This window comes from Motacilla alba, chromosome 20 (assembly GCF_015832195.1).
Source record: "Motacilla alba alba isolate MOTALB_02 chromosome 20, Motacilla_alba_V1.0_pri, whole genome shotgun sequence".
Taxonomy (NCBI): Eukaryota; Metazoa; Chordata; class Aves; order Passeriformes; family Motacillidae; genus Motacilla; species Motacilla alba.
Genome location: NC_052035.1, coordinates 505,667 through 522,671, shown reverse-complemented (window position 1 = coordinate 522,671; position 17,005 = coordinate 505,667). Strand labels below are relative to the sequence as shown.

The 17,005-nt window shown below is 49.1% G+C and overlaps 2 protein-coding genes across 5 annotated transcripts in view; both read left to right on the top strand.

Annotated features, from left to right (window-relative positions):
• The window catches only part of NDRG3 (NDRG family member 3), a 59,630-nt gene extending 48,442 nt beyond the window's left edge, over nucleotides 1-11,188 (top strand). For 2 of the 4 annotated variants that reach the window (XM_038159100.1, XM_038159101.1), the window contains exons 6-16: nucleotides 142-204; nucleotides 529-589; nucleotides 2,160-2,246; nucleotides 2,780-2,836; nucleotides 4,014-4,117; nucleotides 4,506-4,571; nucleotides 5,024-5,075; nucleotides 6,454-6,501; nucleotides 7,157-7,334; nucleotides 9,153-9,191; nucleotides 9,691-11,188. In XM_038159100.1, coding sequence (XP_038015028.1) covers nucleotides 142-204; nucleotides 529-589; nucleotides 2,160-2,246; nucleotides 2,780-2,836; nucleotides 4,014-4,117; nucleotides 4,506-4,571; nucleotides 5,024-5,075; nucleotides 6,454-6,501; nucleotides 7,157-7,334; nucleotides 9,153-9,191; nucleotides 9,691-9,869 — 934 coding nt within the window. In that variant the 3' untranslated portion in view covers nucleotides 9,870-11,188. The remainder of the gene's footprint in view (nucleotides 1-141; nucleotides 205-528; nucleotides 590-2,159; nucleotides 2,247-2,779; nucleotides 2,837-4,013; nucleotides 4,118-4,505; nucleotides 4,572-5,023; nucleotides 5,076-6,453; nucleotides 6,502-7,156; nucleotides 7,335-9,152; nucleotides 9,192-9,690) is intronic. The other 2 variants (XM_038159102.1, XM_038159103.1) reach the window with 2 other exon arrangements.
• Nucleotides 11,189-11,794: 606 nt separating this feature from the next.
• On the top strand, nucleotides 11,795-16,324 carry SLA2 (Src like adaptor 2; the record flags this gene model as incomplete). The annotated part of the gene is given in 3 exon segments (XM_038159378.1): nucleotides 11,795-12,041; nucleotides 12,199-12,325; nucleotides 12,417-16,324. Coding segments are annotated over 3 exon segments (525 nt in total), but the record flags the coding sequence as incomplete, so codon positions are not given.
• Between the last annotated feature and the right edge of the window lie 681 nt (nucleotides 16,325-17,005).

Below are 17,005 nucleotides of genomic sequence, written 5' to 3'. Positions count from 1 at the left end.
CAGTCAACTGAAACATACAGTATTGTTGCACATTAATAACCTGTGCATGTCTGCCAGATGTTCTTTGTCCCTCCTACCTTGAGTGGAACTGGAAGGTAACCTCTGTCAGGCTGTATTTGGAGGTCCTCCCTTGCTTTTCAGGTACCAGTATCCCAGTATGGATGAACTGGCTGAAATGTTACCTGCTGTTCTGACACACCTAAAGTAAGTCTCTGAAAGGAAATGGGGATATCCAGCTGGATAGCTCTATTCCAGCACCTACTTCTGTCTCTGCTTGCCATGACTGATATGCTTACTGAGGTGTCCCAAGAGGCACAAGTATCTGCTAACCAGTGGGACCCTGTCTAGTTTTGTGCTGGGGACACTGTCTGCTACATGAAGCAATTTATGGCTGCTGCATCATTGCTGCACTGTTTTGAAAACAAACCATAAGTGCACAGCTGGATGCAGAGGGGAAAGGCTTTGCCTCTAGGGATGCTTCAGCTGAGCTAAGTTAGTTGTGCTGACTGTGAAATGCCTGTATTTCAGCCTGAAAAGCTTCATTGGGATTGGCCTAGGCGCTGGTGCTTATGTCCTGAGCAGGTGTGCAGTAAGTATCTCTTCACTGCTTGTGACTCCCGTGGGCTGTGGCCATCGTTGTGGGGCACGGGCAAAGTAACATTCAGTAATTACAGCAGTGCTGCAGGGAGAGCTGCCTCCATCCACGTGGTTATGTTGGAGCAGTCAGGGTTACTCAGAAGCTGTGCCAGGCATGGAAACATTGTAATGTGATTCCTTTGAGTCAGTGGAGCCCATCCTGAGTGTTGGGAATAGTCAGTCTTGAATCTTCACAGAGACCAGCTGCACTACTGTGTGCTGTGTCCAGTGTTTGTGGCACCAAAGAATGGATGTGGTGATGTACTCCAAACTGGTGTTGATGTGGAATGTGCTTTGTCACTGGAAGGAAGCAGATTTTAATCCACCCTTACACAAGAGAGCTGCTTTTATTTCGGTACCTGCTTATACATTTCTCTCTAGTGTAGTGTTCCTGTGAAATCAGTGGGTATCATTTAGTACTATACAGAAATTTATCATGAATTTGCCTGAGTCTTTCAGAGTTAGTGTTAAAAAATCCCAGAAAATCTGACATTTTCAATAAAATTTACTTCAGGTTGTTGCATGCAGATAGTTGCCAGTTGTTTAGGCCACCATCATTTCTTCAAGCCACTGTGCTGGGCAGCTGCCCCTCCTTACACAAAGTTCTCTGTTTCCCATTCCCTACAGTCAGGATTGAGCTGGGGCAGTGTGAAGCATTGGTGTTTCACTGTTCCTTGCCTTCTGTATCTTGGATAGTTTTCAGCCTTGCTAAAGAGGAGTTTGTGCAAATCAGCCTTAGTCCTCAACAAAATGCCACAAGCGTGCCCTTGACACACTCCCTGGGCTGCAGGCAGTTTCCTGCTGAGGACGAAGATGTTTCCTTCTCCTTCACTTCAGTGCAGTAGAGCAGGAGAGCTTCCTTGGAGCAAGCCCAGAACTCAGCAGACACTGGTTGCCTCTGATTTCTGAGTTTGTATTTGCAAGCAGTTCTCATAAGTGCTTTGTACCTGTGCTGCCCAGGTACAACCCGAGGTACACTGGAGGCTTTTGGGTTGCTGGATGGAGCAGGGGAAGGGGTGTCTGCAGGCGGGGGGCAGCAGGGGTGCTGCCTGGGGAGAGGGTGCCCCTGTAGCTCAAGCTTTCTATACTTCAGGGGCTTGGGGGCCTCAGCACTAACTCCCCTGCCATTTGCCCCATTTCCACTGGGAAAACTGCCTCTTCCTTGAAGAGAATGAGGTGCTCTCCAGGCACAGTAGCTTGTCAAGGTTCTTCACAGAGGTGCTGGATTGGTGCAAAGAAGGTTGCTGATCCCTGTAATACACGGGGCCTGAGCAGGACCTGCATCTATGCCAAGCACACAGGTCACCAGAAGGCACTGCTGAGTCTATAGGTGCTGTGGAGCACGTCAGTGCCACAACTGAGTCGAGTCTGGTCTTGCTGGGAGCCACTGGCTGCCCGGCACAGAGGAGCTCCCTAGTTTGTCTTGCACCTTTTGCAAGAAGCTTTCTGGCTCCTGCACCAGCTGTTGACCACTGTGTGCACTGAATCATCCTTCTGAGTGTGCCTCTGCTCTCTCCCCACAGCTCAGTCACCCTGACCTGGTGGAGGGACTTGTTCTTATTAATGTTGATCCATGCGCAAAGGGGTGGATTGACTGGGCAGCATCCAAGGTGAGATTCTGCTTTCCCACACATGTGCTCTCCACAGCACCTAATGAACAGTGTGTAGAGTAAAAAAAAAGGACAGAATACAGGATTTTTTCCATTTCTGATGAAAACTGTACAATTTCATTTCTTGTCCCTGCTGCGTTCTAAGTTTGGGTATAGTATGGCCTCTGCCATAGGAGCATGGGTGGGTGTGATCATGTGAATGAGAAATGCAGATAAACTGCTTGGATCACTCAGCTTTCCTCTGATTCCTCTGCTTGCAGGCTTTATTTGATTGATATTGAATGGATCACTTAATTATTCTCTTATTCTGGTCCCCTGAAGTTATTTGAGGTTTCAGGTATTTTGGAAAGCTGGGTTGTGTATACACAGTTTCTTTGAAGCTTTGCATGTCCATCCCAAGCTTCAGGCATTTGCTTCTTATATAATATGAATAGTTTCTTCATTGTTTCCTTTACTCTGAGTAGCTGTTTTGCAAAGTGTGATGAAACTGCATTTTCCTGTTACTCTCCTCCTCATTCATGGTCACTCCTCAGTTTTCAGGCTGGACAACCAACATAGTGGATATTGTCTTGGCACATCATTTTGGCCATGTAAGTACCCAGCAGATGCTAATGTCGCCTATGCAACTGTGCATGGAGCTATAACTTCTGTCTGCTCCCAGATAGTTCTGGTCCATGAGACAAGGGTTGCCACAGGTAGTATCATTTTCTCTGTGTGTCAAGCTCACATTGGGGTTGGCATGCTGCGGGGCACACACATCCTTACTCCTGCCCTCACTGTCTCTCGGCCATGCACTGGTGATAGAACTCCTTTGTGGTGCCCAGGACACTGTCCATAGAAACAAGTGGTAACCAGTTCTTTGTAGTCAGCATGGAAGCCTTTGGACTGTGGGTAGAGCACAGGCCAGCTGGGAGCTGACAGTGGGATCTTGTATCTGTCCAGATGTTGAACTGCTGCATTCTGCTCTTCATCTTACCCTTCAGTTTCAGCAGAGGCAAACCAGCCCCTCCTGAAAACTTTGAATACAGCAATGCCTTCTGTTAGGGATTAGCTGTCTCTCAACCATCAAGCTTACTGGGCAGTGACAAGGATAGTGCCTTGAGCACACTGTATATGCCACACAGCAGATCAGTCCCTGACCTGGAGTCTTCTTGCAACAGCACATCAGCACTGAAAGGAATGCTTCCTTCTCCAGCACCACTTCCTTCTGTGCACATCCTGTTCTCTTCCTACTGTCAAGCCCCTTCATTGTATGTAGTGCTTCCTTGCATTCCCTGTTCTCTCAGGCTCTCTCAGAATGTAGTTTCTTCTTAGAACTGGGTGCTAGAATTGAACTTTCCCCTGGTCACAGTCTTACAGCTTAAGTATTTTTTTTACTTTATTATGTTTATTAATATTATTATGTACTTTGCTTCTTAAAAATTAGGTGTAAGTGGAAGACCTGCCAAATGCAGAGTGATTTGTGTCTGTTTAAGCATTACTGAGGCTTGGGAGTTAACTTGTCCCATCTCAGGATACTTGAACTCTGGCAGTAGCTTGTGCACTGTCAGTTGTAAAAGTGTAGTCACATTACCAAAGCATGGCATGTACCAGCACATCACATAAACACCTCATGTCTCTGGGATCCTTAAGCAGTGTGGAGTTGTTGCCCTCTGTGTCACTGTTCACAGGGAATGACATGCTTTAATGCTTAGGCATTTTTATGACTGTTGCTTCTTTACTTGTGAAAAGTGTTTCCTGTTCTTCAATTCTTCTGCTTTTGTACAGGAGGAACTGCAGGCAAATCTAGATTTGATCCAAACATACAGGCTTCATATTGCGCAGGACATTAACCAAGACAACCTTCAGCTGTTCCTCACCTCATACAACAGGTATCGGATACCTTTTTGCCTGACAGACAGCTCCCATAGCTTCCCTGCTCAGTAGATTTGCTGCCATATGTACTATCCTATTGGGTATTGTATCAGGGGAACCTTTGTCCTAAGCCTGGTTTTCAGCTGTTACCCTGAGCCAAACCTAGCCCTTGTGTCTGCCCACAGGCCCTGTCACACCTCAGTAGCTCATCTCTGGGCACACAGCAATGCCATGAGAGGATGAATCCTGTTTTCTGGGGATGACTGCTGGGGCTCCTGATCAGGGCATGATGCACGGAGTTGCCTGGGTGCTGGAGCCAGCACTCATGGTTGGATTTTGTGTGTCCCCATTATAATCAGTTTCCTCTGCAGATTTAATGGAGAATTGTTCTGTTTTGTCTTTCAGTCGTAAAGATCTAGAAATTGAGAGACCAGTTGTTGGTGTCAATGAAATGACTGCAAAAACACTAAAGTAAGTTGTCTGAGTCAGCCTCAGTTGCTGACTCTCCAGTCTCTTCAGCAGAAAGATGTTGCTTCTCAGCAAGAACTGCACCAAGCTCAAGCACTGGGAAGACTGTCCAAGACAGTCTCAGGCTGTGGTACAGGACTGTCCGCTGCAATGGGGCAGAGGTGTCTGGAAGTCCTCTCATTAAGAACACATTGAATTTCTCCAGAAGGCAGGGTCAGAGGCACATGAGTGCAACAGCAGTGCCAGTTGGTGTGCATGGAGAGGATAGTCTGGGTGCATCTGCAAGCCCTGGAGAATGATTTAGTACAACAAAATGCCAAGGTGATGGCAGGCAGGGGTTTTGCTGAGCCTTTTTTTGTTAACTTTTCATGAGGGTGTTGATTCGCAGAGCTCAACCTTCTCAGAAACCCCTTTGATGCACTTGGAGTAACACCTCTGTTTTGGCTTTTGACCAGGTGCCCTGCATTGCTCGTTGTTGGTGACAACTCACCTGCTGTGGAAGCAGTGGTATGTATCCATGAACTCTTTCCTCTTGTGTCATTAGCCCCACAAGTCACTTAGCAACCCTGCAGTGCTTTCACCTTGTTCAGAATTAGTTACAGACAGTGGCTCTTTGTCACAATCTCTTTTTCAGTCCTCCAGCTACTCATGGGAGAGCCAAGGCTCAGGGGCCCTGAATGGCTCTCAGGGCAACTCCAAGGTGAGGCTAGCAGAATCTGAATGAGCACCCATCTCGACAGGTGATGCAAAGGACCCTCTTCAGGATCGTGCATCCTTCCCTGAACTTTGCCAGGCTGCTGCCTGCAGTTTGGTTCAAGTCTTGAATTGCTGTTGTTTTGCTGTTACTCTGGGGCTACCTGAGGATTAAAAATAACTGAGTGTGACTCCAGTTCTTGTGATGGGGAGTCAGGTAAAGCTCTCTTAGAGTAGTGCATCACCAGGAAGGCAGCACTTAGGAGCTCTGTCCTCTGCAGACATCCATAACCCACTTCCCTCCCAGCTCTGCTATAAGCGGGGCATGGCACAGGGTAGTGTGGTTGTGGTGGCTGTTGCTCCTCCCTGTCAGCCAGGGATTGTGGGGAGACCAGGAGAGTTGTGAACAAAAGCAGCTGTCTAAAACTGTGGAAGAGTATAGGAGTCTCCTGAAGCAGTAACTTGACCCTAGGAGCCATGCGTGGAGAACATTTTCTGGCCATGGCCTGTTGCCTTGGTCTGTTTGATCTGGAAGTCTGAAGTTAGGTCTGCATGGATAGGATACTATCCTTGAAGATACTAGGTAAAAGTATTATCCTTTTCTAGGATACTATCCTTGAAGATTCCCATTGCTTACTGGCCACAGTACAGTACAGGATAGGGTCTTCTGCATATTAGTGTGCCTGCCCAGGTCTGGCTGCCCAGGTTCCCTGCCCAGAATAACCTCCCCTGCTGAGGTTGCTTTTCCTATAGAGTCTCTGCCTATTCTCTTTTTGCAGCAGTCTTACAGAGAAGAGGTGGTCGTGGCTTCCTTGTCTGGCCAGGGGACTGGGTGACCTCCCTTATGCTGCATTGCACAGAAGTCTCCTTCTCTCCCAGCCTTGCTGTCAGAGCACAGAAGTTGCTCCAGGGTTTTTTAGTGCATCCCAAAACTAGGGTATGATTTCAGTTGAAGTCATAACCTGTCATCACAAGGTCCCTTAGATGGAACACCTGCCATTCTTCCCTGGATCTTTTATTCATTGTTCACTTCTTACATGATCTCTGCTTTCTTGCTCGGTCCTTCCTGGCTCCAGAGAAGCTACCATTGCTGAAGACAGCCACTGCTTCTGGTGCAGCTACTCCACATTTTACATCTGAGTCTTCGAGTTTTCTATGTGACACCATGTCCCTCTCTCCTTTTTTTTTCTAGGTTGAATGCAATTCCCGTCTTGACCCAACCAAAACTACCCTTCTGAAGGCAAGTGCCACTCCAGAATCATTCTAGCCAGCATAAAGACACTATTTTTGCTCAGCTCCACTTAGGTTTTTGCTTTCCATACATTTGGCTTTGAGAAGTTTTTGGTCAGTCATTCAGGGCTGTGCTCTCTCCTCCATGGAGCCAGGGCTTGAGACAGAAGAGTTTGTCAGGGAGTCCCCCAATCCCTGCTTTATGGCCACCTTCAACTGGCAGGGAAGACCTTGAGAGTTAGCAGAGATGCCCTGCCTCTACCCTGCTCTGCAGCAACAACATTCTTTTTCCTAGCTTTGTACTGGTCCTTTCCACCCTCACCTGTGGCCCCACAATATGCCAGACAGCGGCTGTATGGAAGTGCAAAGTGACAGGTTTGGGCAGAGTGGCCGGGGGAGTGGTGGCTGCGAAGGTGCTGGGCTTCTGGAGTGTGGTCTGAGATCACTTGGTGACATGGCCTCCAAGGTGCAGGGTTCCCTCAGCAGCAGGTCTCTGAAGGTGTATCACCTTGGCCTTGCTCTGGTTGTAGAGGTGAGGTGGTGGAAACTGCAGTGTAGTGCTCTCAGCCCTGGTGAGTGGGTGGTGCTGGCTTGGTTTGGGATTGTCCTCCTGGGCGGGAAGGACAGCTCAACCTGCCTAACCTGCCTTTTGTTTCCTGCTGCAGATGGCTGACTGCGGGGGCTTGCCCCAGGTGGTTCAGGTGAGATACACCTTGGCTCTCCCATGGCATTTGAGCGCAAATGAGCCCTTTGTTCTGCTTGCACTAAAGCCACCCTCTCTGTTTCCACAGCCTGGCAAGCTGACTGAAGCCTTCAAGTACTTTGTGCAGGGAATGGGCTACAGTAAGTGGCAAACACAATTTTGTGGTTTGGAGCAGGGTTGTCGTGAAGGGAACTCAAGCTTTCTGGTCCATCTGAGCCCACAGGCATCTGTGTTCCTACTCCTGAGCTAGTGTGGTTGCCAGGAGATCCATCCATGCTGGAAAATCAGCTAGTGTGCTGACATGCCTTAGCAAGCCAGTGTTGTTCCCTAACGTGTTGGTGACTCCTTTCTGGTTGCTGGTGTTGGTAAAACCTTTTAAGTCTGTCTTTGTGCCAATCCAGAAAAATGTGTTCCCAAGAACAGCAAATCTGTGCCTACCTTCTCCAAAGGGGAAGGAGGTAGCAGTGCAGCCCCATGACTAGTCCGGGTATGAGAGCTCCCCCGTTTCTCCTCAGATGTTCCTGTTTCTCTCAGATTCACCAGGATTAGGCAATACTCCACAACAAATCCCTCTAATGGCAGAACAGGTTCCTGGGTGACTTCTGAGGCACCCAGGGAGCCCAGAGAGAGCTGTGCTTTGCACCAGTGCATGTCCTGTCCTATACCTTCCTCACCATGCTTGGAGGCAGAAGATATTGTCACCTGAGTGTGTCAGACTAACAGCTGCTCAGCTCCCTGCCCTTGGTGTTCCTGAGGAATTGGAGGAGAAGGGCTTCTTTACTTCTTTATCTCCAAGAAGGGCTTTACCACTCAGGAGCATCAGAAGGGCTTCTCAGTGCACTACAGCAGCTCTTTCTTGCCTTCTGGGGTCAGGAGTTCCCTTTGGTGGATGATGAGCCTTCAAAAGCTGGAGTTAGGGAAGGGGTTGGTTTGTGTGACTGGCTGACCACTGAGCATGGCCACCATAAGAGCTGGGACACTTGCAGTGGTCTTCTCACAGCTTTGCCAGATCGTGGTCAGGGCTTAGCAAAACCTGTCCTTTTCCTGAGGGCTCTGCAGGTAATACACACATAGGACAGTCATGTTCTCCAATGTTGGCCAAAGGAAACCTGATCCTGCAGAGGAAGATATTGTGTGAGGAGAGTCCCTCATCCTCACTGAGAGTGTTTCAATGTTCATGTCTCTTGTGTTCCTGGTGTTAGTAAAGTTAGCAAGTGCTGTTGTCAGAGCAAGGGAGAGCAGCACTTCAGCAGCACTTTGGGGGTCAGCTCTCTTGTCAATAGGACATGCAGCACTGGAGAAGGACAGGCCAGTTTTCTCCTTCCAGAATTAGTAGCTGGTCCCAGAATAGTTTTCCCAGCTTTCATGGGCAAGACTGTGGGACACTGTGGAGTGTGGTCAGTTCTCTTGGGGAGAACAAGGTAGAAGCAAAACACAGCTGGGCACTGCTAGAAATATAGAAACCAGTTCTCCAACAGCTGTTTCTGTGCCTTCTGTACATGGCTGAAGCAGCTGGATGTACTTCTGCTGACACTTCAGGTGGAAGGTACCAGCTTTGAAGGAGACTTGCAGCAGGAGTCTGATGCTGTCATCCCAAAGACGTGAATTTCTGTCCCATATCTGGAGTTACACAGTATACCCCGGGGAAACCATATTTCTGTTGAGCAGGTGTGGGGTGTGCAGTGGGGAGTTATTGTCACCAGGTGCAATGTGATTTTCAGCTAAAGGTGTTGAAGAGATCTGGCCCTGATGGGTTTTTAGGTGAGCTTGGCATCTCCCTGAGATGCTTATTAGCAGCTGTTCTTACAAATCCTGGGAGCTTTCAGTGCAGTGTACAAGCTGGGAATGGATGGAAAGGTAGCTGAGGGTCCCAGGAGTGGTGCAGCCACTAGTCACACACTGCAACTAATGGGTTCTTTCCTGTATTCATCCTTTTCCTTGTCTCATGTTGTTTCCAGTCCCTTATGTGCAGCTCAGCCACCTAAGCACTGAGTCAGGTACCTCCAACCATGCATCCACCTCGGCCCTGGTCTGTGTGCTGAGTGGAATTGTTCTCTGGGTGCTTTGCTCTGTCTCAGCATGTCCTGCTGTGGGTGGGCTGATCATTGTACCGTGCGTGCTGTGGGTTTCCACCTTTCATTTGTATCGTTGATTGTTGCATGACTTCAGCTCTGTAGTTTTCTAGAGTGATGAGACTAATTTTCAAAAGGTCATCCATGCCACAGCTGCCTTGGTTTGCACAGACACTGGCTGTGGCTGCACTTGCAGAGGATCAGTTACACTGCTGGCATTTTCTCACCTTGGACCTTTTGAAATTGGGCCTTAAACATCTTGCTTTAGACATGCAGAGACTTAATTTTGGCAATGAAGAGTGAGTTTTCTTCTGAAGGGTACAGCTCTTTCTGTGCTTACCCAGTGACACATACCTGAGTGACTGTGGTCTTGGCTCCAGGAGCTGCCTCCTTGTCTGAGTCCCACATTTGTTCTCTCTTGCAGTGCCAGCAGCCAGCATGACCCGGTTGATGCGTTCCCGTAGCCACTCCTCCTCCAGCGTGGGCTCTGGTGAGAGCAGCCGCAGCCGGTCTCATGCCAGCACCCACGGGGAAGGGAGTGCTGGAACCCCAGAAGGAATTGACCTCCAGGCTGCACCTCAAACCATGGAAGTATCCTGTTAGGCAGGAGCCCCTCTTCTGGATTCAGACAGCTCCACTCACCCCACTGAACCCACTCAGAATTTAGCATTTCATCTGACATGGCATTAACTGTTCTCTCTAACCTGTGCATGCCCATCTGAGCAGCCACCTCCTTGGTAGTCTGTACTTGACATTACTTTGATCTTTTCTGTATCCCCTTGGCATCAGAGTCTCTTTAAAACTCGTTGACATTCCACAGTCTTAGTAAGTCCCATTACTGTACATGCTGATGCCGTCTCCTGTCTGTGCTGTGTATCAATCCAGATGACAGCCGTTGTCTCCCCTCTTCATTTAAATATAATTTCTGTGGCTTTGTGAGGTTTAGAATTGCTTTCTAGTTGTGCTTCTGCTAAAGGGCCCTTGTGATGCAGTTGGTATGTCATTGGTGGGACGTGGGAAAGTAAGACCGTGAGGATGTGGCACTCCAGGCACTGGAGCAGGCAATGCAGTGTGGAGCTGTACCTGGGATGCAGAACCCACTGGAAGATCTGTCTGTCCCCAGGGCTGTTTCACATGCCATGCAGCCTGAGACTAACAAATGGTCAGGAATACTGCTTTGGTCTTATCCTGTGTATGAGCGTTAAGAAGGAGCAGAGTGATTTCTTACCTGAGTCTCCTGAAAAAGCAAAGCAACTAACCAGTAAACTACACTAACAAGGTGCACTATTAACCCAGAAAAGGGATTAAACTCCGGCAGCCCTGGCTGTAGACCACTTCTGCAACCCTCTGCTGACCTGGAAGAAGGGCAGGATGCAGTGACACATGGTTGCTGTTCTCCCCTGGCACAGGTGAATATTTAATATTGAGCAGGTTGTGAAATGGGAAGCAGTGTGTCCCACTGTCACTGCCCCAGGCAGGATCTGCACAGGGTGCAGTTATATGGGGACAAGGAACACCAGGGAGTGTGGCAGCCAGAAATCACACATTCCTGTGAGTCGTGTCAGAAGGGTGAGCAATGAACACCTCTGTCCAGATAGCAATTACTGTCTTTGTGGAATTCACAACTGTGCTACCTTTTTACACCTGGCTGGGTCACCAAGGGTAGACAGCAGATGCCTGCTGCCAGGGTCTGGTGTTAATGGGAGAAAAGGGATGAGTGGTCAGGCTGCTGCAAGTCTCAATTGATAAGCAAAACCTCCTTTCCTCACTGCTGAGCAGCCCTGACCCAATGGGAGCCAGCTCCTCCCAGGGTCATGCTCACATTCTGCTCCATTTCAGGTAGGGAATGGCACTGGGAGGCTCTGCCTGAGGGGGACTTTGTACCAGTTATTGAATAAAGCTATAACTGAATTTCATTGTTACGGTATGTGCTCTTGGTGTTTCTCTTGGCACGACCTGCACCCCTGGGGGTTTGGCAGTCTGAGTGTCCCCTGCTGCATACAGCAAACTCATCCCCAGGGTAGGGAGAGGACTGGGCACCTCTGCACCAGAATAATGTGGTTGGCGGCCCTCTGGCCCCTGGCAGAAGGCTATCCAAGGGCATTGGAGAGCTGGCCTCTGTCAAAATGCAACTAGAAACATCCAGAATGGAAACAACAGGTTTGCAGCAGCACAGGCTACAGGGCTGCTTCCGGCTGTTGCTGCTCCCCAGTCTTTGCCGAGCTCCTGCCGTGGGGGCCCCAGAAGGGCAAGCCATGATCAGGTTCCTGCAGCTTTGGATTACGCAGAGAAGTGACAAGACTCAGCCCGCAACAAGAAAACAGAGCCCCATCACACCCTGTGGGGAGATTCTGCGAGGTGCCACTGTGCAGGTGGCTGGTGGCACCAATGCCACCCGATGTCTCAGCCATTCCCTGTCACCTACATTGTTCTGAAGGTGCTCATGGCATGGGGCTGGCACAGGGGTGCTTGCAGCCACAAGGTCCATGGGGAGAAAGGTGATGCCTGCCACTTCTGTAGGATGTTGAATCCCTGTAGTGTGTAAGAGTGCATCAGGCAGTGGGGCTGAGCAGGACAGGGTCCTGGGACAGCCCAGCCAAGTGTCCTTTGCCCTGTGCCTGCCAGGCTGCTATTCCCTGTTGGTGCGCTGTGGCAAGTGCTCTGCCTGGGCCTCAGTGACTGGCTACCACATCCACCAGCTGGATACTGGATGACTTTACATCTCACCCTGGCTCACCTTCCCCAGCCTGCACAACTTGGTGGACCACTACTCTGGTAATGCCCCACCAGCCCCCCAGCACCCTGAGCAGTGTGTGGGAAGATGTCCCATGCCCTGAAAGGAGGGAGGGGAAAAATGTGGCAGCTGGTCCCTCCCCTGCCCAGGTGTGCCCAGGTTGGGGGGCACTGTTGGTGCTGTTGGCTCCCTGCCCAGAGTTCAGCGAGGGGCTCTGCTGCCCCGTCTGCGAGCCCTGCCCCATGGAAGGGCCAAGGGCGGCCCCAGCCCTCACAGTGCTCTCTGTCCTCAGGAAGCCATCACTCCACTGGGACAAGACTGAGAGGTGAGGGTAGCTGGGACAGGGGCTGGGCCTCCCCCCACCTGACCCAAGGGCTGTGGGCTGCCTGCTGACTGCCCTTTCTACTCTCAGGCAGCTCCTTCCTGTTCTCGGAGATCACATCCCCACCGGAAGACTCTCCCATCAGCCACGGCCTGAGGGAAGCCATCAGCTCTTACCTGATGCTCTCAGAGACTGACACCCCCGAGCCAGACCCCACAGGAAAGGTGGTTGTTAGAGATGAGTAATGTAATAGTTAGCTCTCACAGTTAAGAGATAGATGTTGTGTGGGTGTATAGTGATGTTACTGTACTATGTCCTCCCATAGACCTCTTTTCCCTCCCCCTTGTGATAGCCTTGGGTAGTGAGGGCATTTGGGAGGGCCGGCTTGTTACCAGGAGGTGCAACATGAGAACACCTGGCCTCCAATCAAGATGTAAGAAACTATTCTCCACCAATGGACGGCAGAGATAGACTTGACTGACAAAACTTTGGGAGGAGTTAAGGATATAAAACGCAGAGCATCCCTTTTTGTCGATGAGAATCTGGCTGTTAGTTACGGAGGCTCCCAGTACTGAAGTCTTTCATTATTCAGTCCCTTGTCGTAATTTTTGTTAAGGTGTTATGAATGTGTCAAAATTCATGAGAAAATAAAATTATATAATGAATGTAATATAGATCTGAAAAATAATAGAACAGGTTAAGAGTAGCTATGAAAAATTAAGGGTCTATTTTTTTATCACAGGAGGCTTGCCCAGGCAAGTTCCCAAAAAGCTGAGGGAGATGGCTTGCAGGGGTTGGGAAACCTGTTGTCATACACATACCACACATACCCTGACTACATTTACATGTGAAGAAGGGGAAGTGGCACAGGATTTCAGAAATTTTAACTAAGAGTCAGCCATTAGTGGCACACCTGGCTGCAGATAGCCAGGGGAGATGATATATCCGATGGTAATCCATTCAGACCTGTGGTCCGTTTCTGGGAAATCCATTCACATGCATGAGCACCAACAGGATGCACGAACCTCACCCAACACCCAAGGGAGAAGGAAGCAGAGGCTGCTCAGGGAAGGAGCCCTGCATGCCCCACAGGCTGCAATGGGGCCCCTGGCATCTGTACTCCCACAGCAGAAGAGAGACGATAGAAATGTTCAATAAGCCAAATCCTGGCCCAGGTGAAGGAACAGCCCAAGCCTATTGGACCTCCCAAGTTCAAGCACAACTGTTTTAGGGGCATGGGTGTCTGTGCAGGCCTGTGAGCAGCAGCAGAAAGGCCTCAGAGCAGCCACACTTATGAGTCTCTACTTCAACAGACTCTTATTAGCAAAGCTGGAGCTTCCTCTATGGCTAGAGGTGGTGCAGAAGCAATTTTGCTGCTTGGCAGTCCCTCTCTTCCTTCCCTCTCTGCGCCTTTAGGGCGGTGCAGCAAGACCTGCCCCTAACCCAAAAGCTGCAGGTGTGCCCTGGTTGGACATGCTCCAATCCCTTCCTCGTTTTCCTGTCTGATAAGCTCAATCTTGCAACTTACCATAATTTTGTTTCCTTCTCCACCCAGAGCTTTATAGACCTGCTCAGCCCCAGCCTCCTGCCCAGGTGGCCTCAGCACAGAACAGCCTGGGGTTTGTCCCAGGCTTGGTCCTGCTGTTGTCACACTTGGGGCCCCAAGGTAACTCAGAGGAGTTTCACATGGTTTATTTTTGCTACTGACCCATGTTGTGTGAACCAACATGGCTCTTGGGTTCCTCCCTCCATCACCAATCTGCACCCAGGTTGTTGGATGCATTTACACAAAAGACCACAGTCAAGAGCCTGCTGCTCTGCCATTTGGAACCTGGAGCCAGGTAAAATGGGACAGATGTGGTTGTAAAGGCTTTTCAAAGCCTTCTCCATCGCCAGCAGGCTCTGGGCCCTCCAACTTCACTGTCCTGAAAATCTCCTTGTCCTGGGCCACTCATGCTAGGAAATGTCTTCCCAGGGCACTGCCAGGCCCATTCCCTGCCTCTTATGGCTGAATGCTGCAGCCTTTGAACATCACCGGCCCGAAGCAGATTTTAACAGACAGCTGAAGCACGGAGCAGGTCCAACAGCTAACAAGAGTAGCAGTGCTCCACCAGCCAGAGGAGAGCAGAGCAAGGATGCTGACCATAGGGCTACTCTCCCTGGCAGTGCAGGACAGGGATGCTGAAGGCTCTGAAGTGACAGAACAAGCCCCAGCAAGACCACAAGTGCTAGGGCAGGGAAGGACCCATCAGCTACCCCAGCCACTCCAGCATGGGCAGCTGTGAAGACACAGCAGGTCTTCCCCAGTGGTGTTCCAAGTGCCCAGGATCCTCAGAGGGAAGAGGAGCTTCCCAGCTGCTCCCCAGTGTTCAGGCTACCTTGCAATTGTGGCCACTTAGGCCAGATCAGCCACACCGTGGGCAGCACAGACCTCCCCACGAGCCACGTCACCACTTCCTCTGGAGTGACAAGTGTTACAAACTTGTCCCAGGAGATGGAGTAACCTGGATTCTTGTTAATAGATACCTTGGGGTGGATTAGAATGAAATGATACTGAAATGCTCAATGTGTATAAATATATGTACACAGGGTTTATTTTTTAACAATTTGGCTGCAAAGGAAAGCAGATATGTAGCTGTTTTGATTATTATCTATAGTAATATAACAATATGAAAGCATTGCAAGATTGTCACTGAAACTGTAGGAATAAAAGAAACTCTCGAGTACCATCTTTCAAGTGTTAGAGAATCAGGCATTACTTTATTCCAGACAGGATGTGCAGTAGAAATCATTCCAGCTCATCTAGTTATTTGCTAGACTTTTCACATATTTATACATTTAAAAGCTAAATAAATTCTCATTCATTGGGTTCTACGTTATACAATTCTCAGTATTCGATCTCCTATTGGATCTCTTAACCTTCAATGCTAATTTACTCCTCATTCTTTCATTCTCTTATCAATCTTTTTCCAGATCAGATGACTCCAGCCTAACAAGGGCATATTTGTTTATCTTCTCTGTATCTTCTTGCTACTCCCAACCTGCAGATGTTGATTTTTGTTGACTGAAGCCTATCAGGCCTCACTGAGCGAAATTCAAACTCTCAGTGAGTAGTCTTTTGAAGAGAAACCTCAATTCCACCCCCCTCCCCTGACCCCTCCCTTCCCCTTTGGCAAAGGTAATCAAACACATGACTTAAGTTACTTCAAAAATTGTAAAAGTTACATAATTTCCAACAACATAAAACTACAAAAATATCACCCAAGGACACGTATAAGGGAAAAGAGAAAATGGGAGGGAGGGAGGGAGGGAGGGAGGGAGAAGGTGAAAATCTCACCACCCAGTCAGCCTTCGATGAGTCTTGAGAGTTGGAGCTTAGCATCTTTCCCTGCAGCAGCATTTGCTGGGATCAAAGGGATTTTGAGGAGCTGCAAAGCAGGGAAAGTGTCTTCATCAGCTCAGAGCTGTCTGTGCAAAGGACACGGCTGCGCCTGGAGCCCAGACTCAGAGCAGCATCCACCCAACCCTCACCCCAAGGGCACAGAAACCACCTGTTAGGAGCCGGTCCTTCCCTGGTGTCCTTTGTCATGTCTGTATCAAGCTCCATGACTTACTCACCAAGTCACCAGTTTGGAAGCCCTGAAGGTACACATAGCTTCCACTCCCAAGTCCATGCAGCCCCTCAGAATTGGGTATGGAGCATTGCAACACTCCATGGCCCCTTCCAGCCTCTCCTTTCAAACACCCCAATGGCACACAAGCACCACCAGCAGGAAAACTCTGCAGCAGGACAGAATGAATCCCAGTTTTGCTGGTTTGTTCTCAGTTTTTTCTGTCTGCTTCTATGTTGTAAAAGGAAAAAAAAAAGTGGTATTTACTGTTGAACTGTTTTCAATAGGACCTTGTTCTGAGTTACTCACAGCAGGTATTACCCAGACAAGAGCTGCACAGAGTTTTTCACCTTCACAAGAACTGCTGTGCAATCAGAAGGGTTAGCACAAAGCTGTGAAACACTGCTGAACTACTGCAATGGCCTGCAGTGCACCAGAACCCCACAGGGAAATCAGAGCAAGGACCACCCAGAAGCACTCCCACAGCTGGATGGAACAGCAGGCAGCAGCAGCATGGATGGTGCACTGGCCATCAGAATGGGCATGAACATGACCCATGGGCTGGACAATGGTCAACAGCAGATCCTGTAATTCCAGATGATGTTCTGGTCAAATTTAACAGCGAGAATATGACGACTCTACCCACATGAAGTCCCACTGTTGACTGAGAGCTGCCTCCTTCTCTGAGTTTGCATCTACAGAAACCTTCCGATCAGGTAAGTAAATAAATCAGAGAGCACATCAAAATATGACAAGCCACAGCACACATCCCACTGAATTATTTCAAATCCAGACCACAACTTCAAAACCCAATTTTGACATTTAAATGATCATCAAAGACTTGCATGATGACACCGTGCAGTGAGACACACAGAGATCTGCCATCAGTGGCTCAAGTCTCTCCAGGCTTCACACACCAGGCTCCAGTAGTGATGCACCTCCAGCCTTAAAATCCAGTTTCACAAGAATCCTTTTGAATTTTTTTTTTGAGAATGAAGTTAGAAAGCAAAATTTGGTACGACAAGGGAATACATCTACTTTCCTCCCACTGGGGAAACTGAGAGGGAAGAAA